General features: G+C 39.5%; 3 protein-coding genes across 3 annotated transcripts in view; 2 read left to right on the top strand and 1 right to left on the bottom strand.

Moving 5' to 3' along the window:
* LOC149044682 (uncharacterized) overlaps positions 1-8,371 on the bottom strand; it is a 41,942-nt gene extending 33,571 nt beyond the window's left edge. Inside the window, exons 1-3 of the mRNA XM_089207790.1 lie at positions 8,247-8,371; positions 1,842-2,475; positions 462-940 (exon numbers count right to left, since the gene is read on the bottom strand). Of these exons, the coding sequence (XP_089063916.1) occupies positions 462-940; positions 1,842-2,475; positions 8,247-8,315 (1,182 nt within the window). The 5' untranslated portion in view covers positions 8,316-8,371. The remainder of the gene's footprint in view (positions 1-461; positions 941-1,841; positions 2,476-8,246) is intronic.
* Positions 8,372-10,556: 2,185 nt separating this feature from the next.
* On the top strand, positions 10,557-14,083 carry LOC149044683 (uncharacterized). Its single transcript, XM_089207851.1, has 4 exons — positions 10,557-10,593; positions 10,955-11,114; positions 11,220-11,277; positions 13,966-14,083. Exons 1-4 carry the CDS (start codon positions 10,557-10,559, stop codon positions 14,017-14,019), a joined length of 309 nt encoding a protein of 102 aa, XP_089063977.1. The 3' UTR covers positions 14,020-14,083.
* A 3,605-nt stretch (positions 14,084-17,688) lies between these two features.
* Positions 17,689-23,120, top strand: LOC149044684 (uncharacterized). The gene is made up of 2 exons (XM_089207852.1): positions 17,689-21,646; positions 23,068-23,120. Exons 1-2 carry the CDS (start codon positions 17,689-17,691, stop codon positions 23,118-23,120), a joined length of 4,011 nt encoding a protein of 1,336 aa, XP_089063978.1.
* Positions 23,121-27,303: the final 4,183 nt, after the last annotated feature.

Genomic DNA, 27,303 nt, shown 5'->3' on the forward strand with positions numbered 1-27,303 from the left:
GAAAAATCCTCCCCTTCGAAAAAAAAACCATTACCTATAACAGGGAAGAAGTGTCTAATTCACATTATTTCGATAATCATCAAAATACTTTTTTTCTTTCAATTGTAATCAAATAGCCAAGGAGCCAGAGCTTTCAGCTCATGGAGACCGTGTTGCTTTCCTCAAAGGATTCAACTGGTTTGATAGAAAAATTAAATTCATCGATATTGGAAGCTTGTCGCTCTACCTCGTAAAATCTTGAATGAAATATGTACCAAAATGTGACATAAACCTGTATATTTTTTAACTAAAGTTCGGGAAACTTGAACCAGAAATCAACTAAAAAAACCTGTTTTCGTAAAGGTGTTGGGTATTTATAGATATTCTACAGTTCACATTAGAGTGATTTTGAGTTCAAAGCGTACTCTGTACTTCTTCTCACCAAATCACTCAGACATTTTAACTAAAACACTCGATCCTACCTTAGTACAATTAACCGGATGATGATTTCCAGCGACATTTAGGAGCAAAGGAAATGAAGCTTTTTCTGGAGTGACAGAACAGAAATTCACTGCCAGGCGCTTATAGATAAGGCCTCCTCCAAATCGTGCACTCTGAACTGTGACGTTTTCAATGACAACATTACCACAGGAGCTCTCGATGTTCACGCCAGCAAGTTTAGGCCCCAGGATTAAAGAATCGATAACGGCCAAAGGTTTGACAAGTTCTTTTATATTTAAGCCAGAGGCGCTATCGTTGATTGTAACATTAAGTAAATCTGGAGCGTTTTTCACGGCATTTACGCCCTCGAGAGCATTCTCAATGTACACGTGCTCCAGCGAAGAGCTTCCTTTCATCTCAGAGGAATTCGTCGGCTCGAAGTAAATACCTTTCCAGTAAAAAATCTCAGCCAAATATGGCAAGAGAGTGTCACATTCAATGCCAACGTCCCGGCTGTGAGCTGAAATATTTGTCGTTGTAACGTAAAAAAGAGGTGATAAAAACAGAAATGTGGTTAGTGGCCTAAAAGTAGCCGATTTTGTACCCTGACGCTTTTACGAAAGTGTTTTTTGATATGGTCTCTGGTACCTGGATACAACCTCTTCCTCCATTGATCTATGTACTGTTTCTCTTTACATTAATATAATTGTATTAGGCTTTCAAGTCGAGTGGGTGAGTTGGCCATTTAGGACAATTTATTTTCACATGGAGACTTAAAGTCCCCCTACCCGATAGTCACACGAAGTGTTCAGCTAGATAGTGTTGGTTTCAAAGCAAAAATTTCACATAAAGAGATCCAAATTTACTCAGCCTGATGTCCTAGAAGATCAAAAGAAAGGCGTACACCAATCATTAAAACGCGTAACGAAATCTGAACTTGCAATTGTGATAATTCAAGCGTGAGTAGGCCAACAAGGACAACTTAACCTTTAACCCCTAAGAGTGACTAGCATCTAATCTCTTCTTACAATATCACCACTGAATCACACATTAATGTCATGAGAATAAACAAAATGATCACCAACTAAAGAAACTTGATTGTTGGCCAAATTCTCCTTGTCATCACCTTAGTAAATGTACAGAGAACAGTATGGAGAATACAAATACCAATGTTTTCTCGAAGGAAAGGTTGTCTCCGGTACCCGGTTCTACAGAAAGGTGACTAAGACGTTAAGAAGCCGAGCATTTGTCTCCTGTACTTGATTACTGGTGAGACAGTTTTAGTTACATTAATTAAATAGACTTTACCCGACCAGATGTGGGGATATAATCACTTGCTTTGAGGCCAGAAAGAGAACGTTTCCATGGAAAGGCACATGCGGCAGACAACAAAAGCATTGCTTAGGATGAAATGAACTTACAACATGAATACGGATCACTCATAATCCATCTGTAAGAACAATCCCATAGACTCTTTTCATTTCCTTTACAGCCAACTGTCTTCATCATCACGGGGCCGCTGCCGGGATCATAGTAATACCGCTTTCCCCCAAGGAATCCAAGATGTCTGCAGGCCACGTGCGTATTTGTGAGATCCCAATATCCCCAGTCGTTGCAGACAGTCCCCCACCTTCCATTATACTGCAGCTGAAGGCGCCCGTTGTTGTAGGACGATCCATCTACAAGTCTTATCCCGTGACTATAGAATAAAGCCCCGTCTGTTTTATTGCAAAAACTTGTTTCTCCACAGGGAACCGCTCGGAAAGTAATTCTCTGCGAAGGTTTCCCTTTTGCGTGAAATGATCCACGAACACGAATCCCCACAGATGGAACAAAATTCACAATTGCACCAGGTTCTATAGTTAGAGTGGCATTTTCTGGGATAACAAGGTCACTGGTGACCAAGTATGGCCCATCTGCACGCGCAAGGGTCTGGTTACCAGTAACAGTGCCATTCAACTGTAGTGAAATATTTATCTCGCTCTCACAAAGTCCATATCCGAGAAAGATGGCCAATAGAATGCAGTATTTTAGAAACATCGTGTCTACTCTGATCTATTTTTAAGGAAGAGTAAGAATGAACTGGAATCAATAGACATAAAAGTTCATCTCAAGACGAAATAAACATTTATTTCCCAAATGTTCACCTTTTTAAATGCTGTCACAGACCCTTCGTAGCGTAGCATAATTCGTATCTCAACTTTTACGTTGCTAGCTTCGCCAAATTACGGTAGGGGAGTGCAGGGAAGGGGGAGCGGGGGGGGGTAATCTACCCTCCTTTTACCCTGCATTGGTACGTCCGATGACTTTGACATTTTTGAGAACTAGGGAGAAGGCGACTTTATATCCAAGCTAGGTGGTTGGCGCTCTCAAATTGATGGGAGTCAAGCGACACATCCCTATCAACAGGAAAATTGTACATTGGTGGCAGAGTCGCGAAAGATTTGGGACGAAAAATCAAAGTTAGAGAGACTAGTTCCTGCGATTGAAATTCTTCACGCCTAACGCATGGAGATCGGGACCAGAGATTTTTAGCGAGTGCTCTGTTTTGTCTAAGGTATAAACTAAGTTTCCTTAAATACTCCGAGTTGAATCTAAACTTGGTGTCATATCCCGCAATAAGGAAAAGTGACATGACACTTTAAACATTAATTGCGTGACTGAAGCGAGATCTAGATAAGTCATGTTTGCATTTTTGTAACGCTCGTAAGCTCCTGGAGATCATCCACTAACGGAAAGGTAGCCCTAGAAAGTTGCTGAATTATTTAGCTCGGTTTTCAAATAAAGAGATACATTATTCATTTGGTTAAGAGTGTGGAACAATGAAAAATTCTGAGTACCCCACGAGCAGTCATACCCCAGAATTTCGAGCAGTAAATCAGAATTAGCTTTACATCTGTACCTCGCTAAACCGTTGAGAAACGGTTCGTTCAGGTAAATCATTTTCTGTGTTGTCTCGAGTGACTTTGCGGGGTTTTAAGACGGTTAATTCCCCACTTTGCACTGATGCTCCTCCAAAGGAAAACGAAAAACACAAGGCGTGCAACATCTAGGAACGTCAGGGCCGAAAGTCTCCGGAACTTCGCCGAATTTCTTTCGCTTCCGTGCCCGATTTCCGACATTCGCTCATCATCTGCCGTCGACAAATGATGTGGACCGAAGAGGTTCGTCACAATCCCTTTCGATGAACCGTATTAAATTTCAAATTAATCACTAACTGAGTTCAGATTTCACCCGGCCCTCCCAACGCCAGTACATAATGTGTTGGTCGAAAGACGGTACAAACCAGCCCTGGCGTGGAGAGGGTAAGTGAACTTATTTATCTTTCCGTCATCAAGCGGATTTTGGGGATGAAATGGTACGATTTGCGGAATTTATGAAACATTTCTCGAGATCTCTCGCGTCTTGCCGAGATCGATCGCTGGAAATTACAAATAATGAAATAACTAATAATAAATAATATCAAATAACTGATGTCACGCGGCCTCAAACCCACAGGGTTGTCGGGGCTGTCCTGGTGTACCGGTATACGGGGGAATTCCTATTGTTTTCATATCCATACATGGAGTTGTGACGCAGTTCGTTAATGTTTCGTTCCTTTGTGTACCGGTACACGGGGACACAACTGGGTTGTCTGCCTGTGGTCAATGGATAGAATGTCTGCTACTTAAGTAAACTAGCCTCAAGGTTGCAATAGCTCACAAGAAACAGATATCATCACTGCTCAATGATTACCTCTGTATAAATGTTTCACGTTGGGACGCCGGCGCAACCTTAAGCTCGTCCAACTTCACACTGACTGAAGTGCAACGCTGTCCAAGTGACACAATGAGGTCATTGTGAGTGAGATAATTAGTTTCCATGGAGGCAAAAATAGGTAATAATGAGACAGGAAATCCCGATAGAGATCGATATTGGCTTTACCAAGTCGAATACAATCAGGAGCAGTTTAGTAAATTGAGGGCTCAGTGAATACCTTAGACAAACACGAACTACCGCTAAAAATGCACCAGTCTCAATTGTCTTGTGTTCGGCGTCAGAATCGGAAGTAGCTTTGTGTCTGCGCCTTTCCGAACTATTTAGAAATGGCCATTTCACTCAGGAAATATTAACTGTGCATTCTTTATTGATGTATAAAACTTTACCGAAGAACGGAGACTGCGCTACAATTTCCGCTTCGAAGCGGGCCGAGGACAGATATAAATACTCGAATCAGTTGTAAAAATTAATGCAGAATTATGCCCCTCTGAAATCCGCATAGAATTAGTCTTTCCAATTTGCCACCCCTCTGAGGATACTTTTTCGTTTGTCAGTTCTCGGAACAATCGAAGTCGATCACTAATTTCCTGGGGGAAACAACAAATCAAGAAATAAAGTGGAAATCTCGGTGCTGACCTCATTATTCCTGCTTAACTTTGGAAGTGGCTTGGTTTCACATACGTTCGAATTCATTCATAGAAGTCCATGCACACGCACTATGCTACTGTCATTAGTCTTGTAAACAACAAAGATAAAAATGCTTATGCGCTCGGTGAAGAAACAGATTCCCGTGCATAAACGAGTATGGCGCTAAAGTCTGTCAACATGTTATCGACAAAAATTTTGGTCTTTTATGCATAAATCAGATTCGGAACGAAATTTACTGCAGCCATCCAGCCGCAAGTAAAAAATTGATTAAAAGCGACTTCAACAAGGACAACTGTAGCCAGTTTTCACTCCGTCTTGGGCACTGATTCTGGGAAATTTGGTTGATAGATTCCACGAATCCTAAGCACCAATTTGTCCACATACGTTCCAATGTACTTTCCGTTTGTCAAGAACTGTAACTGACTTACAATATTTTCCAATTACATTAAATAGATAAAAACATAAACCCAAAATGAATAAAAGCAAAATAATTTCAGCCCAGAAATGAACGTCTCCCTTGGTAAATGGTAAAGTTTGTCCACAACTAAGCTCTAAACACACGCCGTATAAGTCAGACCACTCTGCCTTTCATCAATTTTTCCTGATGGTTACAGACGAAAAAAGGGACTTGTTTTCTCGTAATTGGAGAAATATGTCAACTCTGAAGCTTGATACAAAACAACACAGACGAAAAATAAGAACGAATTAATCTCATCTCAGAAGTAGCACACGTTTGATAATCCACGAATGTCGTGATATTCATACAGTTATGTAAGATTTTACATGGGAGTTTTGCGAATGAAAATTGTAATTTCTCTCGATACCTTTCGCCTTTTCTTCTACTGGTGAGAAATTGCATCTTTGAAAATCCGCTATACAGTTCTATGGTGGAAAATGCCTCAGAGGAATCAAACGAAAACGGTCATAGATGATCAAAGCTAGTTTAACTTTCGGGCGAGTATAGAAACCCGCATATCAGTAGTAACAAATGGTAGTTCAATTTGAAATTATTGGTTCGTCGCTTTTCCCTTGGTGATCGACTAAAATGTACGATGATCAATATAAGAAAGGCGAAATCAACGTTGTGCGCTTGAAGAATTTCTCTAGGGAACCGTAGTTCTGTAGAAGCAAGTGACCTTATAAAGCAATTCCCGGAAATGTAGCCCTTGCTATGTCTCGCTTGTTTACAAATTACGAAGACAAACTACGGGGAAAATATATTTCAAGCCATCGAATACCATTTATATTTTTAATTGAAAACCTCAGCGTGATACTGCAAAGATCACAAGTTACGTTGATCCAGTGCATGCTACCTCAAATTCAACAGTTTCCTCATAAACACGAGGTGACCTGCATGTCTCCAAATATGATTAACAAGTCTCTCTAATCTCAGAAAGTCATTCGATCTCAGTATTCAAACACACGTGTCAATCATAAAACTTTTAGGTCTCTGCCATTTCTTTGAATTTCTATTTCTACAGAGTATATTATTTGACAATTTGTTCTCTTCACTGATCATCTTCGCATCACACAATGAGTTAGTCAACGAACATTGAATGTTACAAAATTGGACGTCGTGTCCGCTTTGTTACTCAAAAGCTGTGACCTCTTTTCTTGTGATTGAGCAGCATTTGTTTATTTCAGCCTTGAAGATACTTTGCTGTAAACCGTAAGTAAAATACTCCGTGTGATTAAAATACTTCGTGTAAAGAAGTATAATAACTTGTTCCTATGGATAAAGTACTTCGTCCTAAGCGCCTTGAAAGTGATCCGAATAGAAGCGAGGCCTCCAGGGAATGGAATAATTGGAAAATAACGTTCGACAACTTCGTAGCATTTTTCGTAGCATGCCATGAGCATAAACTGTATTATAATTCATTATCATTCTGGAGAGCATTAAGAAAACGAGAAATGAAAAAAATGACAAAAAGTAGTCTCAAAAATTCCAAAAAAATATATTTTAACCCAACGAAGTGATAAATATACTAATTACTTTTGACAATGAAGGGAAAAGAAGTACCAAATATCCAATTATTGTTGGACGCGCAGAATTAGCAGATAAACAAGCCCTTCTCTGGCAAAAAGCAAAAATATTCTGAACATCTATCTTGTCGAAAAAGATACTTTTTATTGACTGCACAAGTATATGAGAACGGTTTGCAAACGTAAACATTGTGAGCAGTTCACGAAATGCCCAACTGTCCAACTGCAGACACGAGAGTGGCTTCTTTCCCTAACGTTTTTCTTTACATTCTGTACTGTATTTAATATTTTCCTCAAACAGAAAAACAATTCTTGATCATGTAGCCTGATCATTCGGGTGAGACTAGTGAAAGCCTTCCTAGATATGTAAATATGTTTACCTGTTCGTGCAATAGGGGAAATGTAAGCCGGATTTTCATGGGATTAATAGGTCGCATTCTCAACCTAAAAATCTTATCTTCCATTTTATTCAAATTAGTTCATTCAGTTAGTTTTATTCGAGAATAGAGTAACTGGTAAATATACTGAATGACAATGGATAAGAGCCGCATAATTTTGCGAGTCACGCGAAAAACAAGAACTTTTCCTTTTGTACGTCTCTGATGCTGTAGAGAATGCGTCTTTCGGTAATTTCATTTGTGTAAGCTTTTGTCAAGGATTAACCGCAAAAAACGAAGAAGTAATTATTTTCTCTCTCTCTTTGTTAAAAATCGATAAACCGCATCGCAGCTTTTATCTAGAAAGTATGAACTCAAGGCAAAAAGCGGATGATATGCAACTTGTGTGCTTAACGTTATCCGGATATAAGTTCCTCGCACATTTACGACTACTTAATTGAGAAAAAAAAACTTTTGCTCAATGCATAAAATAAACACATGAAAATAGACACAGACGATGAATTCTTTGAATTTTTGTCAAGCGATTGAACCTTGGTACGCAGTGAAGTAACCGCGAGATCTAACGAATTAGCTTTGTAAGTTTGCGACACGGATTGTAATGAACGCAATTTATTTCTCTCATAAACTTTTTAAATGAGGTCTATAGTAGAAGTAAACTCGAAAAAATAGGTAACTAACTCAACCAGAACCGATTTTAAACACTGAATAACGCAGGGACTTAAATCGGCCAAGATGCATACGCAATAACTCAAGCTTTCCCATCTCATCGCAGAAATCTATCTGTAGTGTATCCCCTTTCCATCAGCGTTGAGTGTAATTAATTGCATGCCTAATATGATATCCTAAACTTATCCCCCAGATCTGAAGCAATTCGCCCAGTAACTTTGAGAGCAAAACAAATCCGCTCCTACGTAACAGTTCTCTGATGCGGAAGTCACCCAAGGAAAACTCGGAAAGCTCCTTCACGAGTGAAAACAATAAAGTAGTGACAATTCTAAAGTAAATTTCGTTTCGTAGTTTCTAACTTTCACCACCAACCTGCACTTGCTGCTGTTTATTACTGACGCTTGTAGAATCTTCCCTCAGGTCATCTGTTCGCTTGGTCATCGCTCGATGCACATCCTTTGTTAACGCAGGAACTTTTATCCAGTCTGACACATGGCATTTTCTTTTCCGTATAAATTACCTCATGGTTCTTGTGTGATTAAAAGACTTAACTTTGAAAATTAATTACGCAGGAACTTTTATCCAGTCTGACAAATGGCGTTTTCTTTTCCGTATAAATTACCTTATGGTTCTTGTGTGATTAAAAGACTTAACTTTGAAAATTAATTACGCAGGAACTTTTATCCAGTCTGACAAATGGCATTTTCTTTTCCGTATAAATTACCTCATGGTTCTTGTGTGATTAAAAGACTTAACTTTGAAAATTAATTACGCAGGAACTTTTATCCAGTCTGACACATGGCATTTTCTTTTCCGTATAAATTACCTTATGGTTCTTGTGTGATTAAAAGACTTAACTTTGAAAATTATTTGCAATCTATTAGATGTCCCTCGGTGAAATGTCACAAAAGTCGTTTACCAATGAATTAAGGAGATCATGACTTTTCAAGTTAAGGTGGTACGATACAAAAAAAACGCAATTTTTGTTGAAAATGAGTCCATTTTTTTCTCATTTGATTTCACCTCTAAAGGCTTTTGTTTAATCGTCCCAAATGTCTTTTTGCGAATAATTTGTAATAAAATAGTAATAAAATGCAATTTCTAAGGCACTGTTGTTCCGTTGCCATGGAAACGTATTTTTAAATGCGTCCTTTTAGGGCCTAAAAGTGCGATTTCCACCCAGGCCAAAGCAAACTGATTGCATCTTGAGTAATCTATTGGGAGACTGGGGCCCAACAATGACTTTCAGCCTCGTTTTGATATGTTTCGGTGAACGGCCGTTATTATCAATCATTTAGTTTGGAATTTTCGCAAGTGAGAGAGCTTCAATCATCAAAATGGCGAAATTTTTGTCTCAGAGACGTAAGAAGCGTAAATTTTATGGAAATCGCTTTACAAATAGTTCAAGAATTAACGAAGAAGAGTCGATTGCTGTCGAAAGCACTTCGAGTGGGATACGTGAATCCACAGATGGCATTTCACATGATCAAAGCGAAGCGAAGGAATCTTCGGCTTCGTATCGAAAGCTTCAATCAACTATATCAAAGGTCTGTTGAGCTGCACAATCTCAGGTACACTGAATTTTATGGGGATGGGGACAGCAAGAGTTTTTCCAGGATAAAGAATATTTATCAAGATGCTGGAATTTTAGTGGAAAAGAAAGAATGCATCAGTCACGTGCAGAAGAGGGTTGGAACTGCACTTCGCAAATTAAAGCGTGACAATCCAGGCCTTGGAGGCAAAGGGAAACTCACAGACAATCAAATCGATAAACTGCAGAACTATTATGGCATTGCCATAAGGTTCAATGTTGGAAATTTGGCTGGAATGAAGAAAGCTATCCATGCTAGCCTCATGCATTGTGCCTCAAGTGAGGCATGCCCACTTCATGACCACTGCCCAACAGGTAATGCAAGTTGGTGCAAGTATCAAAAGGACAAAGCCAACCATAAAAATCTCTTTAAGCATGGACCTGGCCTTTCTTTACCTGTTATTGCCAAGCTAAAGCCTGAATATATTCGACTTAGTGAGAACAACTTGCTGCAGAAGTGCTTACATGGCAAGATGCTTACATGGCAAAGGATTCCAAAAGAAATTTATGTTGGAAGAGAGACATTGGAATTAGGACTTTATGATGCTGTTTCTTATTTTAATATTGGTTCAATTAGTATAATTAAGCTTTTCCAAGCCCTTGGTATTCCTCCTGGAAAATATACCAAGGATGGGTTTCAGACTCCAAGACCAGCTTAGAGTTAATATTGCACAACATAAAAGCAAAGCTACTACCAAGAAGCGATACAAAGTGATTAGGGACCTTAAAAAACGAAAAGATGATCATAATAAGCAAACTAAAGGTGTCATCTATGGCCTTGGTCAGTTTTGAACAGTTTAATTCATGGAAACTGTGTTTAAGTCTTGAAAAAATCAGTTTAGAAACTTTAAACCAGTTTTCTCTCAATTTTGAATTTTGTGAAACTACCGACACTCTAACAAAGATAACTTTCCAGGGTTTTATTCAATTCTTCTCATTTTTGGAGTGAGAGATCTCTGTATATTTTTGCATGCAATGAACTAGAAACATGTACTTAGGTGCATCTTTTGTTGTTAAATGACCAAAATGAGATTGCTTATCTTATCAATTCCTGAAAGTTGTTGTGTTTTCTTTAATATTTTCCATTCTATATGACTGAGAGGTGTTTTGGTAGTTCATTGCATGCAGGTGCATGTGAAGATCATTGTCTAAAAATTTTGTGAATTTTTAATCTAATGTTTAAGAGATATGACTGTTCTTGTTCGGGTGCCTACTGGGAGGCATCATTTGCTAATTCTCAGCAGCAATAATAAAATATCAAGTCAAAAACTGCAAAAATATAGTTGTCTCCATGTGTCATTTCAGGTGACATAGATAACTTTTTGTAAAACAACATATGAAAAAATGTTGATTTTTTGAGGGTTGTACCACCTTAACCTAAGATACGATGTTCTGTAAAATGTCCTTAAACAGAGGGAGTAATTGATAATCAAAGTAAAGCTGTCCCGGTTTCTTTTTATTTTGTTTTGCTGCTGATTTTATTGCCAAGAATTGCTTCTCACCCTTCCCTCTCCAACTACCCTTCAGGCCCAGTCCTTCGCGTTGAGATTGGAACGCCTAGCAAAAATTGTCTCTGTCTTTGCAGCACGATGCCAGTTAACAACAGGAGAATTGCAGGACCTGAAGTCACCCAACCAGACATTTTTACGGTATAAAAAGCATTCGATAAACCTCTGGTACTAAAGGAATAGAATCCTCTTCTTTTTCAACTTGCGTTGTGTACCTTGGTTGAATGATTTTGTCTCTTACTTCAGATTAGTGAAGATGGTTTACGAAGAGATGGCCGGAAAACAGGCGAACTTCGACCGATGTGTAAGTTGACCCTAGCAACAGATAAATTAAAGTAGTTCATAGAAAACATGAAATATGAAGGAGAAGTTTCTTGAAGGTGGTCATCTGTACAAAGCACTAGGTACTGAAAACTTAAAACAGATATTTGTGTCGCCTGTGTGAAAAAGTAGTCTGAGGAAACAATTCTTATTGCAAAGATATTATTCAGACTCCAAGGAATTAATTTGGTAATGCATAAAATTCTGAATGGACTGCTTTAAGTCGGAGATCAGATCAACTAGCTTAGTATGATAGTCACTTTAACATTTAAGTAAATGGTGTAATTAAGCAAGGCTGTGCTCTAACGGCGCCCGGTCGCCTGAGGCGACTAACATTTGGCCTCGTGCGACTGAAAATATTTTCTTGGTAGCCCGGCCGGGCGACTGGCTGGTGTTGGTTTCTTGATTTACAGTCAAAAGAAAAAAAGAAAATGTTGTTCAATCGGGCGCGCGTCGATATTCAAAGGTCGTTCCACGTGAATTTACGTGTAACATAATCATCGACTTTGATCGTGACAAGCTGCACAGTTTTCGATTTTAACCGCTTTTCCAAATAGTATTATACTTTTCCTTTAAATTAGGATGGCTCGTTAGTTAGTTTTTGAAAAGCAATTGTTACTTCTGCTCTGACAGGCGTAAAGTACGGTCGATGATTAATAAATCGCTAAATGAACACGGGAATCTAAATGATTAGTAAAAAGAATAGTTTTCTTATTTTTGACCGAAACATTTTAATAAAAATTACCTAAACAGACCTTAATCTTACTTTTCATTAAAAAAAACATGAAAAATTCGGCAGCTTGCCCTTGTTTCTCATGGCGCGAAAACTTTGATGGGTTTCATATGACAACATGCGGGTTTTTTTTTCGCACGCTTTGGCTAAAAATTAGCGAGTTCGCTGATCAGCAGAGCAGTATAGCGGCAATGTTTTGTTGAAGAAAAGATGGATGAAGATCTTGCTGCCTTGTTTAAACTCTTGGACTCCCACATAAAGGGGAATAGTGACTCGGAAGACGATCAGCTTAAACGCTTTTTGTATACCCTGGAAAAAAAGTACGAAAAGCAAAAGGAATTTATTCGCAAGCTGGGATGCAATGCCCACGTGGGCCTTAAAGAAGATGAAATGGCAAATGCATTGATTCCTGAAGATCTTCCTGAGTCTGCAGAGAAAAAGTACAAGGCAGTGAAAACAACTGGAAATGGTGATTGTTTGTATAATGCTGCATCACTGACTGATTTATTAATTTGGGCGACCAACTAGGAGGCCCGGGCACCTCAGCTAAAATGTTTGGGAGCCCTTTGGGCTCCCCGAAATTTTGATTTGGGCGACCATCTTTTAGGCCTGGGCACCCAAGCTAAAACGCTTGGGAGCCCGAAGGGCTCCCTGAAATTTTCCTTAGAGCACAGCCTTGTTAAGTGTGTCTGTTTTGGTTGATATTGAGGTACTATTATTTAGTTTTACTGTTAGTATTAATGGTAAGTTCCTCTTTTACTACATTTTACAGTTTTGTATTTAGGGGTAGTTAGTCAAGCCAGGGGCTCAGAGGAACACCAAAATTACATGTGCTGTGTATTCTTACAAGATTATGTAATGGAACTTGTACACATGAAAATCTCCAGAAGTTTCAAAGGCCAAAGCCGAAGGGTAAACAATTCCCACCTGGGACTTTGCCCTTTCAAAAAATTTGGATCCCTTGAATAAAATATTATTGTTTTCTTTGTGGCTTTGTGTTTCAAATTGAAATAAGTAATTGAAAATCAATGTCAAGGTTTGTGACAGTCAGGTTGATGTGTTCAAAATGATACAAAGTTGCCAATTTGCTCTTTGATTCGCTATTCATTGCTGACTTCACAGGAATGCAATATTTATAGAAACATGTTCATTGATTGTTAGTACTGGACACAAAGAAAGGAATGTCAAGGGAGGACTTTCATGTTCAATATTTCCTTTTGTTCATCATTTCAGTTTAGAATAAGAATGCCAAATCAGTTTTGCTTGGACTCAGTGTTAGATATGGGCCGAGAGAATCACAGAGACAGCAAGAGTTTAGTGAAAGGCTAATAGTATAATTTTATAAGCCATTATACAATAATGTACTTTTAACAGTACAGCTAGTATGTAGAATGCTTAGTAAAAGTTCTTTTGAATAATAAGCAGTTTAGAAGATGTTTATCTTAGATATTGTGTTAGTTTGGTTTTTAGTGTATTTTTTGAATGTGATCATTTGTTGACTTTGACTTTTGTTTAGTACCAGACACAAAAATTTCAACATGATTCAAGGTAATGAAATTAAAACCAGATTGAAGAACTTTTAATAGGAAATTAATGATAGAGTCAGCAATATATCCACCAAATATACTGGATTTATTATTATATCAATGAATTATAATGCACTGTATGATGTTTTGTTTATTCTTTCTTTTTAACCCTTAAACTCCCAGAAGTGATATACATGTAACTTCTCCCTATAATATCCATACATTATTAAGCAAGCAGGTAATGAAAATACTCAAACTTAGACGGGTAGAAGTTATTATCTTGATCTATCACCAAATTCTTGTGACTAATTTACAAGGGAATGAGTCGAAGCTAGAAGGGAGAATTAACAATTAGATCTTGGGAGTTAAAGGGTTAATGTATCAGAAATAATCTTGAAGTTTTGTTTTAAAGGGAAAGCTGACTTGTGAGTTCAAGTTTGCACCATTTTCATTCTGGCAAAGGTGACAACACATGCAGGTGATTACAACTAGCTGTTGTGATGGAAGATTATTAAAATAAGGAACTAAATGATTTGATGCAGCAGCTATAATATGTTTTTCATGTAAGATATAATTTGGATCTTTCTTAACTTTCTTTTATGGGAAGCTGGGTAATTAACCAAGAGGACCCTAGCTTTTTGTCCAGATTTCCTGAAAGTTTGCTGGCAACCATTTATAACCCAGAGCCAGATTGTTCAAAGCTGGGTTTAGATTACCCAGGATTAATGTGAAATCTGAATACAGATCTGAAAGCTTTAAAAGAAAATTCAGTATAATTCATTTGTCTAGAATGTGATTATTGGATTCTCTACAAAGAATAGAGAAAATTATCCTAAAGAGGCTTTTGAATATAGGAATAAAGAAACTTTGATGAAAATTTAACCTTGGGTTAGCACTAATTGACCTTCAAACATCTCAGACCTAGGTGGAGACTCCCTGAGGTAAATTCAGAAAGAGCAGCTTTGCCAAGTTTGAACAATTTTTGCCATCATAGCTGGTAGAAAGAAAGATATCTTAGCAACTACATCCTGTTAATTTTCTGGAAAAAGTGACCAAATTAGAAGCTTGTGTTTAGTAGTTAATCATGGATCAAGCTCCAACATTTTTATTTCTTTATTTTGAGGTTCAACGCTATTGATGCTCTGTTGTTTCCTCTTTCTCTTTCCTCAAAATTATGCTGTTATTCTCTCCCACTGACGCAGCACCACAGTTTCTTGAAAAACTTTCTCCCTTAGTTACAATCGCAGTTGCTTAGTCTCTTGAAAAAAAAAAGTATTAGGTTTCCTGAAAGCACTTATATAAATCCTTAATTTTTGTGAGGAAACATGCAAATACTACCTCGTTTAAATTTTAAAGGGCACATTTTTTTTTAAGGTAATAAAGAAGGTCAAAAACGTGCGCTGGTTTGCAATTTCAGGAAGCCAGTTCAGTTTTCAGTTAGCCTTAATGAACTGTAAAACCTGCCAATCAGCTGAAAGCTAAAGCAATGAAACCAGTCCCGCTAAATAATGTTTGCAAATAATATTGCTTTTAGAGACAGACAGAAACAAGACAATTATTTTACTGTTGATAAGCAACACGAGAAACAATCAATTTTATGGACTTTTGCCCAGGGCAATTACCAAACTTAATGAAAAATGGCCCCTTTCGCAGCCAATCAGCATTCAATAAATGTGTCTAAGTTTTAAAAGGTGAAATCAAGAGCTATTGTAATTTCACAAAGTACCGTAATATTCCCTTGAAACAGGCAGTGTGAAAGTATGTTCTTAAAAAAAACAACGGAATGACCCAGCCAGGTCTTTACCCCAGGCCTCTCAAGCCAAACTTCGGCACGCTCACGATTTGGCCACCGTGCCTTCTACAATAGTCCTATTTACAATGATAAAAGTGTTGCACCATTTGTTAATGAAAAGAGCACAATTGAACATGCATGTATGCGTCTATGCTATGATAATTTCCAGGTAACTCTTCTTTGGCAGACTGTCATCTAGATTTCTACAACAAGAAAAGAGTTCTTAATCAAAGTATCAAAAAGAAAGAAACTATGTGGTATGTTCACCATACTTTGAAGCCCACTTAGACTGATATCACAATGCAGTGTCTTGAAGTGTTTTCAAAGAAAACAAAAATACGAAAACTGGAAGGTAATAATCATTGTACATGTCACATTACGGTAATTTCTTTTAGAATACATCATCAGTTCTTTAGCCAGCCCCACAAGATCCGCCGATCAGAATGGTCAACGTTAGTGTTGTTGCTTTTTTACTGCTGAAGTTTCATCCTGAAACGAAAAAATTAAGGAAGTCAAATCATGACAAAATTGGGCAAAAAGATAGTAAATGGTAACGCTCTAATTCGATGATCAATCAATTTATCAACCCTAGCTTGCTTGGGAGAAACATCTCTCTTCTGACAAGGAACACCTTATGGTAGGGACAAAAGCCTTCCAACTGTCCCCTTGTTGGAAACTGTACGTTACATTTATTAATCTTAAACATAAGTGATTTCGTTTATCTATTACATAACCAAACCGCATGTATGCAGCACGTGTCTTATCGCCCCATATATGGTGCTGTTCCACGTGCTTACAAGGAGACGTGATGTGTTTTTTTGTGAGAGTTGTGAGAGAGAGTTAATTGGAGTGTAATAGCAAAATCGAACCAAGAAATAAATCGTGAGTACGCTAGCTTTTGCACGTTTTCGACACAGTGGCGACCCTGCCAGGACAGCGTTGGAAATCATGGAGACACAGATTGCCGAACTTGAGGGCAAATTGAAGACGTTGAATTTTCGCTTGAAGAAGACAGGAGATGTCTTAAAGAAAGACGACCGAACAGCCTTTGAGAGACACAAAGTTTCGGTTGAAGCCCTAGTGACTACGGTAGTGAAGTTAAAGGATTCCATTGAGGAACAAAAGTTTACGAACGGCGAAGACGACGAAGCGGTACAAGAATGGGCCGACGAAATCGAGCTAGTCATTAACGAAGGAGACGCCTGTATACGCGAACTGGAAGAACGAATTGAGCAAATCGATCGCAATCTGAAACACGCAACCGTGCTCTATGAGCACAAGAGAGAAGTCGAACTAGAGAAAGAGAAAATGATGCAACAACAAGAAGCTATTAATCGAGCACATGCGGAGGAATTGGAATTTGAGAAGAAGAAGTTGGAGCTCAAACAAGCTCAAGCGGAACCGCCGGAAAATATGCACGGCCAAATGGCTAGCAACGTGGTGAGAATGCCCAAGCTCGTGATCACAAAATTTGACGGGACGCCGCAAGATTGGCTGCGTTTTTGGGGACAGTTCCAAAGTGAAATTGATGATTCCAGTGCCCCTGAAGTCACAAAGTTCTCTTACTTGAAAGAATTAGTGAATATGAAGGTGCGAAATCTCATCGACGGTCTTCCGTTTACGCCTGAAGGTTACCAAAAAGCTAAAGATTTACTCACAAGAAGATATGGGAAAGCGAGTGAAGTCGTGGGAACCTACGTTAGGAATATTTTGGAACTACTCACCATGCGCGAGAGAAACGTAAAGAAGATACATGAATTTTACGAAGTACTACTGTTCAATGTAGAGTCATTGCGAACATTGAAGAGCTTATCCAAATTGGACGCCGCGGTTCGATTTACATTCGACAAACTTGAGGTAATAAAGAACGAACTTGCTATGATAGATGAAAAATGGTGTGAATGGACTTTTGTAGCATTCTTAGAGGCGTTGGAGAAGTAGACGACTAATAATCCCATTTCAGACGAACCGAAATCAAAGAGTTCAAATTTCCGTCGAGATCAATCCAGAGCTTTTCTTACCAAACAACAAGAAACCGGAAACCAGTCGAGGGCGAGCCCAGGGGCGTGTCTTTATTGTTGTAGCGAACAACATAAAGCAATTAACTGTGAAAATGTCCAAAGCATTGAAGAAAGGAAGAAAATACTTGCCGATAAGCGCTTGTGCTTCAATTGCACCGGAGCCAAACACCGGGCCAACGATTGTAAGAGCAGAAATACTTGTAAAATTTGCGATGGAAAACACCACACTTCGATATGTGACAGGAAGGAGAGACGAGAACCAGGTATGACTGCAAATTTAATTGACGATTCCAGTGTTATCCATCCCGTAGTAGTCATAAACATGGGTGGATATAAATTCAGAGCTCTTTTGGACAGTGGCGCTAGCCATTCGTATGTTTCGTCAACTGCGATTGAGTTACTTAAAGCTAAAGTGAAGAGTACGAGTTTGCGTCAAATCGCCATGCTTACAGGCGTTGAAACCAGAACTATGCAAGTATACGAAGTTGTCATGCATTCCGTAACTGGAGATTTCTCACTAAACGTGAATGTCACGAAAATCGAAAAAAGGGAACTGTTGACCTTAGACAACCCAAAGTATTCCGACCTCGTAAAAAATCACCCTCACCTGAGAGGTGTTAAGATGGACGATAGTGATACCAAGGCTCGCTTACCTGTGCACGTGATTATCGGCGCTAATGACTTTGCCAAGATACGGACGAGTGATCGTTTACGGGTCGGACGTAAAGGAGATCCAGTAGCAGAGCGTACACGTTTCGGGTGGACTGTAATGTCCCCCGGAACAGATCTAGGCAACGCGTATCTTGCCGTGAATTCTACGGTGGATCACAACCGACTCTGCGCCCTAGATATCCTAGGACTAGAGGACAAACTATCTACTCTCCAGAGCGACGTCCACGAAGAATTTAAGGAGCAACTGGCTAGGAGTCCAGACGGCCGATACGAAACTGGACTACCCTGGAAAGGGAACTGTCCTGAGTTGCCCAATAATTGTGCGGGCAGTGTGCGCAGAGTGAACTCTCTTCTACGGAAATTAAAGAGAACTGATATGCTAGACCAGTACGACGACATTATTCGGGAACAGTTAGAAGAAGGTGTGGTTGAGAAAGCACCAGCGAAGGTAACAGGCAAAGAATTCTACATGCCCCACCGAGCAGTAATACGTGAGAATGCCGAATCAACCAAGCTACGAGTGGTATATGACGCCTCGGCCCGTGCGTATGACGGTGCGCCTTCTTTGAATGAGTGTTTACACACTGGCCCCCCACTACAGAATGAGCTGTGGAATGTTATTGTCCGCAACAGATTCCATCCCATTGCAGTTGCCGGAGATGTGCGCAAGGCCTTCCTGCAGATACGTGTTAAGGAAGCTGAACGTGACGCATTGAGGTTCCACTGGATTAAAGACAAATCGACCGGAGAACTAGAAGTGCTGAGGTTTACGAGAGTGGTGTTTGGTCTTGCTCCTTCTCCTTTCCTACTCAATGCCGTGATACAACAACACCTGGAAAATGTGCAGTCCGAGTACCCAGGGACTGTACAAGAAATTAAGAACAGTCTGTATGTAGATGATTTGATTGCCGGAGATACTACTAGGGAAGGTGCGCAACAGCTCAAACATTATGCAGTAGAGATCTTTAATCGTGCAAGGTTCACCTTGCATAAATGGCACTCAAACGTGTCAGAACTAGAAAGCGACTGTACCGATGACGAGCCTTCGTTTGCTAAACAACAGCTTGGTGCATCATCAGCTCGTGGAGAGTGCAAACTACTGGGACTCAAATGGGACAAAGGGGATGACACTTTACATGTTTCACTCCCATCTCAGCCTGCTACATTGACCAAGCGGGGCATCCTCGCCAACTTAGCGAAGATTTATGACCCGTTAGGACTCGTGTCGCCTGTAATGTTAGAAGGGAAACAAATCTATCGAGAAGCCAGTGAGATGAAGTTGAGCTGGGACATCCCACTTCCCGAGGGGATTACGAAACGGTGGCTAAAATGGGAGAAGAATGCACCGGACGATGTGTACTTTCCTCGCAGTCTTGTTCAGTACCAGGAACCGATCGACAATATCAAACTTCATGCATTTGGTGATGCAAGTATTCACGGTGTGTGTGCTGCTGTTTATGCTGTGGTTACACAGGCGTCAGGCGTGACGCAGGGTCTGATTGCCGCCAAATCCCGCCTTGCCAAGAAAAGTCTGACGATTCCTCGTTTGGAGCTCGTAGCAGGCCATATGGCAGTCAACTTGTCTACGAATGTGCGGGTTGCGCTAGAAGGCTTCAGTATGACGGAGGATATACAGTGCTGGCTCGACAGCACTGTAGCCCTACACTGGCTGAACGATGACGGAGAGTACCGCCAATTCGTGGCTAATCGGGTTAAAAAGATCCAGAGCCACCCGAACACGCAGTGGAGACATGTACCGACATCCGAAAACCCTGCTGACCTGGGGAGCAGAGGTGGCAGTGTGAATGAAGCACAGCTATGGTGGAAAGGTCCACCGTGGTTATCCGACCGATCCCAGTGGCCTGCTAATATTGTGACAAAGGCGACGGATGACAGCAACGCAGAAAAGAAGGTTCAACGAGAACTTTTTGCGCTCGGTGTTGAAGCAAACAATGACTTTGACACTGTTCTCGAGAAGTTCGGCTTGCGTAAAGCCATGAGAATTTGTGCATGGATCTTGCGGTTCAATCACAATTCTCGTCACCCTTCCAAGAGAATCATAGGACCTCTTACGACGGAAGAAATTCAGCAACAAGAAATGTCCTGGATTAAGCGAGCGCAGAGCCAAGGGGCAAAGACGGTCAAGTTTGCCAGTGACCAGGAACAACTGAATCTACAACTAAACACCGATGGTGTATTGGAATGCCGAGGACGCATTCAGGGTGAGTATCCGATTTACTTACCAGATTCTAATTCTTTCACAGTGGAAACAGTGAAGCAAGCGCACGGGGTAACTCTCCATGGGGGAGTCAGCATGACTATGGCTAAAGTACGAGAAAGATTCTGGGTGCCAAGGCTTCGACGGCTTGCTAAGAGAGTAGTGAAGCACTGTTTTGGATGCAAGAGGTTCCAAGCTCAGCCCCTTCATGACCCACCGCCAGGTGATCTACCGAAGTCACGTACAGAAGGGAGCACACCATTTGACGTCATTGGGGTGGACTTCGCAGGACCAGTCAAGTATAGTGGCAAGAGCAAACCAGAGAAGAAAGCCTACGTTGTACTCTACTCCTGTTGTCTTACCCGCGGAATCTTCCTGGAAGTACTTCCCAGCCTAGAAACAAGCGAATTTATCAAGAGCTTTAAACGTCTGATCGCGAGGAGAGGTCGACCATCCCTTGTCTACTCGGACAACGGTTCTACCTTCACAGCTGCGGCAAAGTGGCTGACGAAAGTGAAGGAGGATGAGAAGTTCCATTCATTTTTGAGTGACCAATCCATTACTTGGCGCTTTAACGTGAGTAGAGCACCATGGTGGGGAGGACACTTCGAAAGACTTATTGGCTTATTTAAGTCTTCATTCTACAAGTCTGTGGGTCAGGGTCTGCTAGACTGGGACGAGCTCTGCGAAGTAGTCCTTGACATCGAAGTGTCGCTTAACCATCGACCTCTTAGTTACGTGGAGGATGACCCGCAGTTCCCTACACTAACACCCAACTCCTTCCTGTTTCTGAATGCTAACATTTTACCTGAGTTCGAGCCACATCGGCTCGAAGACCGTGACTTGAGGAAACGTGCGAAATTCTTGAAAGCTACCAAAGATACAATGTGGCGTCGCTGGACCACAGAATACCTTAGAGCTTTGAGAGAGAGGCATAAACTTAAACACAACACCAAACCTAACAGCTTGTCCGTAGGAGATGTTGTTATCATTAAGTCTGAAGAGCGAAACCGAAATCAGTGGCCCATGGGGGTAGTAGAAGAATTATTCAGTGGTCGTGATGGTGTTGTTAGGGCAGCGAAATTAAGAGCAGGCAGAGGATTCATGGAACGCCCAATCCAACATCTCTATCCATTGGAGTTGTCCTGCGATCGAAACCCTCTGCCTTGTAATGACCCACCTTTGAACCCCAACTGCATTGGAGTTCCGACCGCGACGAGATGCAGCTGTGGCAGCACGTCAGCGAATACAGGACATTGCCGAGCAAGACACTTGAATGTGTTTACTAAAGAAACTTTATTTTTTATGCTTATTTCTTGTTGTGTTATGGAGTCTGTTCCACTTACATATGCCTTGTTCCCAAGTCATATGGGGGAGGGTGTTGGAAACTGTACGTTACATTTATTAATCTTAAACATAAGTGATTTCGTTTATCTATTACATAACCAAACCGCATGTATGCAGCACGTGTCTTATCGCCCCATATATGGTGCTGTTCCACGTGCTTACAAGGAGACGTGATGTGTTTTTTTGTGAGAGTTGTGAGAGAGAGTTAATTGGAGTGTAATAGCAAAATCGAACCAAGAAATAAATCGTGAGTACGCTAGCTTTTGCACGTTTTCGACACCCTTTCAAATTTCAAATGTTAACAGTCAACTATTTTAAGTTAATAATAACCCATGCCGAGAGAGCCATTTTCAGGGCAACAAAAACATCGTAGAGTTTAATCATATTGATCAACAAATACAGTAATCATGCACTACAGTAATCATGCACTACAGTAATCATGCACTACAGTAATCATGCTGCAAAACAAAGATACTATATCACTTTTGCCCCTGTTGAGTCTGACTACATGAGAACATTCTAAGTAACGGGTGCAAAAATATAGTTAATCACACCTATTATTACCGGGCTGGAAACCACCCATTATTAATCGCCAAACAGATGGAAGGGGAAAAGGGGGTAAGGGGGAAAGGGAGAGTCGACAGAGTATAAAGGGAGAACTATATTTTGACTGCCAACAAGGGGAGATCACTCGAACACTACACAGCCTTAGTGGGGGATCAGGTAAATGTTCTTGTGACACAGCCAAATCCCTCCCATCTCCCCTACCCAGACAATTAAAAATTACCAGTTCTCAGTTGGGAGATGATTCTAGGTCTAACAAAAACCCCGACCCTGAAAACTCAAATCCCTGCAAAACTTGAAATCATGCAAATAAGTTGGAGTAAGGGGTCTGCGTAAATGGTCTCTTAAGAAGCTTAGTTATGTTCGTCTTCGCCTTTTCCGGCTTTTTCTGAAGTTCAGAATTATGTTAAAGACTCGCTATCTAGCAGGCTTAAAGTCTCTAAATCTCTGTCCCTCTGAGCTCAAGCTCTTTCTTTTACTATCTAGCATGGGCCTGGCTGTCCCTCTGAGCTCAAGCCCTTTCTTTTATTATCTAGCATGGGCGTGGCTGACCGACGTGCCCATGCCTCCAAGTGTTGTCTTGTGTGTTTGGTTGCGTAGAGGAGGCAAAATATGTAATTTGTGTAAATTGGAATTGACATAAATTATTATTTTGCCGGCACGGAGCGGTGAACTGGGTTCTAGTGTAGCACGCGTGAGACCGCGGTTGGGGGGTATGAAATAGTGAGCGGTTAGTTATGCGTGTCATTCTACGGTCGGCCTCGTCGCGTCAACTTGCTTTGTTTAGTTTAGTTTTCACTTACTCTGTTAGCCTTAATCTCTTTACCATCCGTAGTGGTCCCTATCTCTCTTAGCTATTTTATGTAGTATCTCGTTTTCTGCTCATATTCATATTATTAGGCTTTATTTTGTTAGTTTTGCCCAATAACCCCAAAGGCGACACCATAGCATAGCTTAGAGTTACACGGTCCCCATTTTCCAACAGTTGGTTTTTTCAGGTTTACTTTTCCGGCCGTGGCGTGTTCTTAGAATTACTGTAACAGTGGAGTTTTTTCACGTGAGTTAGTAAAGTGCACATGGGCCTGGCTGACCGCTCCATTCGACATACAAACATTTCGGTAATTCAAACCGGAATTTTTGGTCGAATGGAACGCGCCCCAGGAAAGAGAAGCAGGAAAATACGTCGGAAAACAACAATGGGTCGAGTATTTGAAACAACCTTACCTGAGACAATCTTTCTTGTCATGTTTAAGACAACCTTTCTTGTCCTTTTTCCCTCTGTAACTTAGATGGAAGCGTCAAAGTCTTAAAATTGTTGTCTGGTGTGTGGAAGGAAGTGATCTTCTAAAGGCGAAAGATTATACAAACGACTTCGAGTCTTATGATTGAATAATAATAATTATAATAATATATAATATATATAATAAAATAATAATTATTATTATAATAATGGCTTTATTCTGCATTTCCTCAAGGTGGCTCTTCATCTGCAAAATACATCTCCTTAAAAATATATCCGCTAAAAAAATTCAAATAAGTTATTTCTACCAAAACGAAATACATCTGCTTAGAAATAAAGTTACAAATATAGGAGACGTAAAATAAGTATACCTATTTAGCAATGTAAAGTAAAAACTACATCAAGCTGAAAGGCTATCTTTCTTTGACCTTTTTCATCAAATGCTTAAGGATCATTTAAGAGAACTGATTGAAGTCAGTACAGTTCCTTACACATTCAGTTAAAATATTAAAGCTGTTAGCAACTTGATCTTGATAAATGTGTGATACCACTAGTGAGATTTCCAGCCTGTATAGCTGTGCTGGACCTCAGAGTCCAACTGTACTTGAATTTCTTCAGTTGCAAGTAACTTGGCCATTGGCCTTGTGATATGACGTCAACAACTGCCATTCGATCGATGTAGATGATGTTGTCTGTGAAGGATGCAAGAGGCCTGTCGAAGAGCACAAACGTATTGGATATTGTACTTTTATCATGTCATTGCCATCTCAAGTTATTGTTGGTCATTTGAAGTACTCACTTTCCCGTGAGCATTTTGTAGACTTTCAACTCTTCTGCTAGGGCAATGTAATTACAATTTCAGCCAAAAATTAAAGAAGTTTTCAAGGAAATGTGTAGCAGTTAGAGGAGAGAACTAACAATGATATCCAAGGAGTTTAGGGGTTAAGAAGAATATACAGAAAATTATCATGGAAAGTTTCTTTGTGTTTTCACCTTTCCCAGTGCACTGTAGTTCTCCTTTAAACTGTTAGCCTTTTGAGATCCTCTCAAAATTACTACTGTCTCTCTATGGGTGAAGAAAACTTCACAGTATTTAAACACAAACTTTTTGATGTATTTAGTATTATACCTGGCATTTTGACATCCTTTCATGTATTGTTGCTTAGTAATTGAAGACTATATAATCTTGTTTTCTGTTTGCCAGGCAAGCTGTAAGTTGTGTCTTCTGAAGGAAATTGTGACTGGAAAATGCCATTACTAAATAAAAATGTAAACTATGCCTTTGGTAAATGTTGGAGTAAATCTCTTATTTTGCAATATGGAACTTTAAATGGTCCAAAGAGAGTTTTTCAACAGAAAATGGTTCTTTTCTTCCTCACAAACAAGTTATTCTCGTGGGTCAATGTCAACAAATATTACTCAGGTTAGAGACAAATTCAGTTGACAAGTTAATTTATGATTTATAGTGCCAAAATGACACGATATAGAATTGACATGAGCTCTTTCTCATTTGCCACAAAGAACAAATTTTCCTGCCATGTCCTATACCTACGAAGTCTCTATTTTTTAACATCTCAACTGTCTCGAGGTTTGCATACCCCAACTTATCCGCAACAAGTTACTCATGATAGTTTAACTACTACGAACCAAGTCACTCCCTAAATAAACTACTCCTCTGGTAAGAGGAGGGCAGGTTAACTCTCTCACCCCCAAGAGCGTCTGGCATCTAATTTCTCCTAATAGTGTCACCCTTGAATCAAATGTAAAGGTTATGAATATAAAAGAAAATGATTACCAATTTAAGAAGCTCCTTATTCTCAAGAATTCTTGTCAGTATCATGGGAAATGTAAGGAAAACTGGAGGAAAATATGAATGCTCAGGGTGGGGAGGGAAAGGGTTAAGTTTTGCGAAACCTTTGGCTTGTTTTATTCTCTTGCTTAAGAGGATTCAAATACATTCACACAAATATACAACAGCAGTGTTTAAATTTATTCAGCATAACAAGAATAACTGGTTGATGGCATAGATAACCGGCAGAACATAGACTGCGATCCAAACTGCGAGGTCACCAAGTGTACGGATAAGATGTCTTCAACGAGGTTTCCATCATCAAGCAACTGTTGCGGGCATCTTGGCTTTAGGGATAAAAAAAATCCCAAACGAGTAAAATAAATTAATTTGTAACCAAAAAAAGGAGTTCTTGTTTTGTTTTTTTGGCTTTTCTTTGAGTGTCATTGAGTTTACGAGGAATGGTATGGAGTACTAAGGGGCAAATATTAAGGGGCCAGGGTAAAATCCAAAACTGATTGAGAAGCAGTTACAAGACTATTACAAGATTATCTGGCGACTTAATGACAATAGGGGGTTCTTTGGATAAGATTCACGAGTTTGATGGAAACTACTGAGCCTTTAGGAATCATTATAATGACATAGTGCGACGTTTCGCGAATTCATCCTTCTTGTCTCTGAATCTAACACACCAAGCAAGAGCAGTTGGATCCTCCCCTTACAATTTTCCATTTGTTAAATTTTATATGTATTGGGTATGGGCATCTTTTTCTCCTCATCACTTATATTCTCTCACCTTTGGTAGAGCTTAGCTGATAAAAAATGGTAGAAACGTAGAAATTATTTATATCTTATGCAAGTTTTAAGCAGTAAATTGGCCAACATGTGTGGCCAAATTTTATCCAAACCCAGACTTGCTGGTTTCTATTTTCTTCGTTTCTTACTTCTTCTTCTTATTTTATCTTTCTTCGATCTTACTAACGAAGCTTGACTGTGGACCGAAAAGTGGACCAGAGTTCTCTTCACACTTTTTACTCTTTTTTATCACACTTTTATTTATTTTGTTTTTCATTTTCTTACATATTACAAGATATTCCTTTGACCCGCGGATAGCAAATGCCAATTTTTATTTATTTATTTATTTTCTACTGACTTAATTTAATTACAATGAAAATAAAACGGAAATGAAGAAATAAAATATAACAAGACAAAAAGATACGCAAAAAAAAAAGAAAAAAAGGAAAATGGCAGATGTTCATTGTAAAGGAGAAAAAAAAGTCCTAGCGTTTCTAAGTGTACGAAAAATATTGTAGAAATGGTTTAATTTGATTCAATTTTGCTGTGTTTGAATTTTAGCATTATCTCATCTGGCTCCATATAAGAATCTTCAGTTTCTAGAATATTGAGAAGAGCTCTTTTTGTTTCTTTTTTGAAGGATTTCTTTGACAAATTTTTGTATTCATTAGGTATTTCATTCCAGACTTTGAAACTAACACTCGAAAAGGCTTTTTTTTTTTCCCTTTTAAGCCTAGAGTACTTAACGCTGAAGAATTGTGACGTTGATGAGTGAGTATTATATGTATGGACGTTTGAAGTTCTCGTAAAAAGTTTCGTGATGTTAGAAGGTGCACTGTCGTTATGAACATCAAACATTAATTTACATACAGCTTCATAATATAAGAAGGTAACAGGCAGAATTTTCGCATTTACAAATAAGGGGATTGCATGTTCTTTTCTATCAACAAAGTAGATTAGACGTAATACTCGCTTTTGGAGAACAACAATTTTGTTCAGATATTTTTTTGACGCATTACCCCAAGCAACGAGTCTATATGTTAAATAAGGTAAACTTAAGGATTTATAAATATTTGTGAGTACAGATGATAGAACAAAGTGTCTCAGCTTAGCAATCATTCCTATGGTCTTACTTATTTTAGTGATAACACAACATAGGGAGAAATTAGTTTAGTTGATATGTGCGATCCAATTTGAGTTGTTTGCGTTCGATTTGTTGAGTGCGACTGGAACCACTCGTTGATAATCCCTCGAAAACCATAAAAATTAAGTTTATCAAATAGCATTTTGTGATTGACGGTGTCAAAAGCCT

This window comes from Pocillopora damicornis, chromosome 5 (assembly GCF_964200805.1).
Source record: "Pocillopora damicornis chromosome 5, jaPocDami1.2, whole genome shotgun sequence".
NCBI classification, from domain to species: Eukaryota; Metazoa; Cnidaria; class Anthozoa; order Scleractinia; family Pocilloporidae; genus Pocillopora; species Pocillopora damicornis.

Excerpts from the sequence above, each read along its gene's own strand:
- LOC149044683 (XM_089207851.1), top strand. The coding sequence starts at position 10,557 with ATGACTGAGAGGTGTTTTGGTAGTTCATTGCATGCAG. Across the intron at positions 10,594-10,954 it reads TGGTAGTTCATTGCATGCAG|AATTGCTTCTCACCCTTCCC; the intron begins GTGCATGTGAAG and ends TTTATTGCCAAG. Across the intron at positions 11,278-13,965 it reads AGGCGAACTTCGACCGATGT|GGAAAGCTGACTTGTGAGTT; the intron begins GTAAGTTGACCC and ends TTTGTTTTAAAG.
- LOC149044684 (XM_089207852.1), top strand. The coding sequence starts at position 17,689 with ATGGGTGGATATAAATTCAGAGCTCTTTTGGACAGTGGCGCTAGCCAT. Across the intron at positions 21,647-23,067 it reads GGGGGAGGGTGTTGGAAACT|GCTTTATTTTGTTAGTTTTG; the intron begins GTACGTTACATT and ends TCATATTATTAG.